Here is a 5,620-nt window from a genome sequence, read left to right on the forward strand (position 1 = left end):
GGTTTTCGAGCGAATAGTCAACCGACGGTTGGCAACCGAACTAGAGTCCAACGGACGTTTCGACAAACGACAACATGTCTTCAGATCTGGTTGGGGTACTGACACATACTTTGCGGAGTTGGAGAGGTCATTACCCGACCGTGACGAGCACTGTCTGATAGCGTCGCTAGATTTGGCCAAGACGTACGACACCCCTTGGAGATATGGCATACTACGAACACTGCAGTAATGGCAAATACGTGGAAGGATGATAAACATTGTCAACAAATTTCTGGCAGAAAGAACGTTCCAGGTCAACGTAGAGGGGCATTTGTCGCCAGCACATCCGCTGGAAAACGGTGTACCACAGGGCTCAGTGCTCTCTGTTACACTATTTCTCATGGCTATCCAACCCATCTTCCGTGTCGTTCCGAATTCCGTACAAGTGTTGCTGTACGCCGACGATATCCTGCTCCTTGTATGGGGGAAGAAAGACCAGTCGCTCCACCGAAAACTTCAGGCCGCAGTGAAAGCCGTCGTTAAATGGCCGAGAAGTAGCCCTAACGTATGTCGTGAACCCATGCAGGCGATAAATGTAGATGGTGTAGCCGTTCCGACACAAAAGCTGCTGAGAACCCTCGGTGTTACTCTCGACCGATCGCTCAACTTTAAAGCGCATTGCAAAATGACGAAGAAGACGTGCGAATCCAGGCTGCGTATCTTGAAGATGATCGGCGCCAAGCTACCCCGTGGTCAACACTCATCTTTACTGCAAATTGGATCCGCAATTATTACTTCGCGGCTTTTGTATGGCATAGGGCACGTTAGTAGGGGTGGAGATGCTGTCATCAAAACCCTGGCACCCGCATACAACAAGATGATTAGATATGCATCTGGAGCATACGTGACCAGTCCGATAATAGCCATTATGGCTGAAGCAGGTACTCTACCGTTAGATCTCCTCATTCTCGAAACTGTAGCCCAATTAGCCATGAGAATGTTGGGAAACAGCAGGGAGAATGCTGACCTTCCTCTGGTTTGCCGAGCTACCGAATGTTTGACAGAAATAGTCGGAACTCCTCTCCCAAACATCTACACCCGAACGCGACTATCTGATCGAAAGTGGTACGATCGCATACCCCAGATCCTTTGGGAAATCAAGAAGTGTGTAAAAGCTGGAGACCCCTCGGGTATTGTTCGTCCACTTGTTCAAGAGCTCCTGACAAATCATCTCAGCCGTTCAACAATCGTCTACACTGATGGCTCGAAAGACGATACCACAGTAGGCGCAGCAGTATTTGGAGAACACTTCCAACAGTCACTTGGTCTTCCACAGCAATGCAGTGTCTTCTCAGCAGAGGCTTTTTCAATAAAAACAGCGCTAACAACATTCAACACGGTCAGCGACTTAGTGATAATGTCCGATTCGGCCAGCTGTATATCGGCAATCGAAGTCGGCACATCTCAGCACCCGTGGATCCAGGAAATTGAAAACCTGCTACGAAATCGTTCAATCAAGCTTTGCTGGATTCCAGGTCACGCTGGCATCCGTGGGAACGAGGAAGCTGACAGACTCGCAGGAGAAGCGAGGAACATTTCTCCATTAGCTATATCTGTTCCGGGGGCAGACGCCGCCAAACACATCAAAACAGCTATCCGCAACCAATGGTACCGTCGGTGGTCAGCGTCCACCGAAATCAAACTGCGTGAAATCAAATTTGACACGGTGAAGTGGACTGACCGTGAGATTTCGGCAGATCAGCGAACTCTCACAAGACTGCGAATAGGGCATACTAGTTTAACGCACGAGTTCTTGCTGAAGAGGACCTCTCCACCAGTATGCGGCTGCTGTGGAGTCACCTTAGACGTTCGTCATGTGATCCTTCACTGCAGGTTATACGACGAAGCGAGGAAAAAGCACGACATCGAGCCGACGAGTTTACGAGCAGCGTTATGCAACGACAACAACAGCGAGCAGAAAGTTTTAAACTTCCTTAATGAAGCAAACTTGTATAAAAAAAATTTGAAGAAAAACTGAATTGAAAATTAGTATTTCAATGTTAATGATAGCGAAATTGAAACTATTTTTTCCGACACGAATGCATCCTTCTGGTATAAAGTGTCTTTAATAAAGAACAACAACAACAACCTTTTTTTTGCGAACCTGAGATAGCAGTTTTATTTGAAACGACAGCCAATTCGTCCATCAGACTAGGGGGAGACAGCACTGATGCCAAACGGGCATTACTTACACTGGTTTGCAGCGTATTAATTGTCGCCACGTATATGGCACCCCTATTCCATTTGTATTGAACAGACATAAGTCAACATCTCAGCGGGCACACAAATTATGGGCCCCACTGACAGTTCAAATTGCTCTGCTTGTTTTGCTCGAAGCTCGATTTTTACTAGTCAGATACCGTACGGCATAACTTAATTTTTAGACATTTGTTAAAAATCGAAAATATTGGACAACTAATTGAAGAAATGTGTTGTTTTGGAGATGTCGGCGAATAACAAAAACTTTACACTATTGTGCACCAACAAATTAACCGAACTCGACTATCACAAAATTGTGTCGAATGAAATTGATTCTGTTTATTGTGGATCGACCCTAACGCGACGTTTTAGATGTTGGCTTTGAAATCATGGCGGCGTAGCAGATACCTGATTGTCGCGGCTATTGCCCTCACTTCTTTTAAAATATCGTCGCCAAACAAGCGCTGGCTTAAGATTTTATTTTATCGAGAGCATCACGGGCAGACTGATAACCGTTATGTTCGTTACATTGAGAGTTGAGACGCCATGTCAATGGTTATGATGCTCAAATTCTGAATTTCGCTATATATTTTCTTTAGCTCACTAGTCAGGTCAGTAGTGAGATCCATAACGTACTCCTCAATGAGTTTCCTGGGGTATTCCATAGATATGTTAAATAATGTGGTTATATGTTTAAAAGAGTCCTAACAGAAATTCCCTCATACTTTATGCAATAAGTCCTAGAAAGTATGTATTGCGATTAAGACGGTTTAAGAGAAGCTCAAAAATTCCCATTCTGCAAAAAAATGAATAACTTTCACAATTTTCATCCGATTCAAACTAATAAGTGCTTGTTTTCATTGGTTATTGGTAGGGTTTAATTTTATCTAGAAATATAAATTTTATAATTGCTTTCTCTTGCCCAAAATCTTTACCAACCCTCCTTTTCTTTAAAAACGGAGCAACAGTTATGAAAAAGTTTAAAAAAAAACTCATGAATAACGTCAGAACTATTTGTCGCACTAAAACAAAGTGTTCAGACAACCGAATTTACATTCATTTAGCTTTAATTTAACATAATATTATATCATATTGTGTAATGTTTTCGTCTTCCATGTTTTATGGTATCATTTTTATCATCCTAAAGCACATGTTAGAAAAATAAGTAAAAAGTTTTTTAATTCTTACATAAAACCGACTTTAGACAAATCCCGGATCTAAAATGTTACATTAAACTGCATTTTAATTCACCATGTTTTCAGTGCAATGACTACAGTCATATAAGAGTACCGATACATTTTTACTGAAATTGACAAGCAAGTTTACTGTAAGCTGTAATTTCACTACGTATCATTCGTCGCAAAATCGGCTCGTATTGTATAATTTAGAAATCAACTATTATTCTGTCTTTTGAAAAGTGTGTCGGTTAGTAAGTAGCCATTCGAATTGTAAAAAATCTGATATAAATATCTGTACAGTGAAACAAACTTTTGTAGATCAATCGAAACCAATTTCGACTTTTCACCATGTGTTCAAAGAAATCGGCCTCTATGCGTGACGTGGTGTCTTGTTTATGACCTTATCAATTTTTGAAATTGTGCTGGTGGCTTTCTTCAGATTTGAATGTATAAATGATCTGTATAAATAGATGTTGAAAAATGGTTTATCATGGCCATAATATTTAAAAAGAAAATTAGTATAATCCTCAAAACAGCTAAAATGAATTCTTCACCCTATATAAAATAACAATATATCCTTCAGTTGATTATGATTTTCACTTTCAACTGGTTGTTCGGAAAGTCTTAATCTTGTGGATGACCAAAAAGGATTAACACCCCTTTTCTTGGTAGGCAAATATGCTACTTCAAGAGAATTATTTCAGAGATCAACAATCATCATAAACCGGAAGAATTTGATCCTTTTTCTTTTTTGGCCCTGCCAATGGGAGATATTTTACTTTTCGATGTGGCAGATAAAAAATCAACCCATTCTGACAATTGGTCGTGATTAAACAAGGACACGTGCGCAAAGTGGTAACTTTTCCATTGACTACACAGAAACCTGAACGTTCAAGCCGGTGCTCGGTCGGCCGTGTAGTCCTACAAAAATACGAGGGGTGGTGATCGAAGGGAGGCGTCGATTGAAGTACCTATTCAACTCGACAGTGATAATCATCGTACACGTGTCTGTATAGCGGAAACGATTCCGGTTCGAAATCTCTGTATGCAGTTATTTCTTACCTTTTGTTGCGGAAGGTGACAAACCGAAACGGAAAGTTGCTGACTAACAGTGTATAAGCCGCACAAAAGGATAGGGATAAGGAAGTAATTATTGTTGTTTGCAGTGTAAGTACCTTAGCTACTGTATGGACTGTATTATTATGTTAATAGACGGGTGGATGCGAAAATATTATCTTCTGTTCCTCGATGCAGAGCTTGCAACTTCCGGGGAAGCAAGCGAATTAGCATTTACGGAATCGGCAACTGACTCTTCAAAGAGCAAATCCTACCATCTGTCCATCTGTTGTCACGATGGAGTTGACAACAATTTATCATTGCTTTAATAGAAATTATCTACACCAGGAATACCCATAAAATCAAATAAAATTCACCACACCACTGGCGTGTTTGATTTTTCACGAATTATCGGTAAAAATCAACGTGAAATTGGCATAACGCGATCGCGCAAAAAAAACTTGGCAAACTTCTATTGAAACGAATTGATGCACCGCCCTTTGAACTCTTTTAACTCTTCCGTTCGGTGGTGGGCCGCATTTTTTGCAGACTATTTACACAAGGGTGCATGATTTGACATAAATCAGGACAAGAGATCAAAGGCAATCAATTGACTTGGACCGCCTTTGAGCGATATTTTTGCAAGATTGAAATTTGGTAGGGTTCGACATGCTTTTTTCGCTTTTTACAACGAATAATACATCACTGTGGCTCATAGACTTGGGGATGAAGTTCAATTCGAAGTCCAAAAACTACAGTTTCGTTTTCGGTACAGTAGCAATATCAAATATATATGGAATCCTTTAAACCGTTTGTATTTATGATTAGTGGTGCAGACAGTATAAATTATTTTCCATTTGGTTAAATTGTATCGATTTTGTTTCGTTTTTAAGCAATAAAAGAATAAGAAAACGGAATATATAACGAGTGTTCAATAAAAACCTGTTTTAATCCACCTAGCGGTGCAATTGTGCCTTTCTCATTTCTCTAAACTATGGCACGGAGGCTTTTTATGTTCAACACAATGGTGGAAATGTCCATTACATTCTTAGTACACTTTGCACTTATACACAATGGCATGCCAGCCACGAACTTGATGAGGTACGTGTCGACGGTGAAACACTTGAAACAAAAAAATATCATACTCT

The 5,620-nt window shown here is 40.6% G+C and overlaps 1 protein-coding gene across 1 annotated transcript; it reads left to right on the forward strand.

Annotated features, from left to right (window-relative positions):
- Nucleotides 1-247: 247 nt before the first annotated feature.
- LOC131687967 (uncharacterized) lies at nucleotides 248-2,017 on the forward strand. The gene has a single exon (XM_058972073.1). The coding sequence runs from the start codon at nucleotides 248-250 to the stop codon at nucleotides 2,015-2,017; it is 1,770 nt and encodes a 589-aa protein (XP_058828056.1).
- Nucleotides 2,018-5,620: the final 3,603 nt, after the last annotated feature.

The sequence above is a fragment of the Topomyia yanbarensis genome, chromosome 3, assembly GCF_030247195.1.
Source record: "Topomyia yanbarensis strain Yona2022 chromosome 3, ASM3024719v1, whole genome shotgun sequence".
NCBI lineage: Eukaryota > Metazoa > Arthropoda > Insecta > Diptera > Culicidae > Topomyia > Topomyia yanbarensis.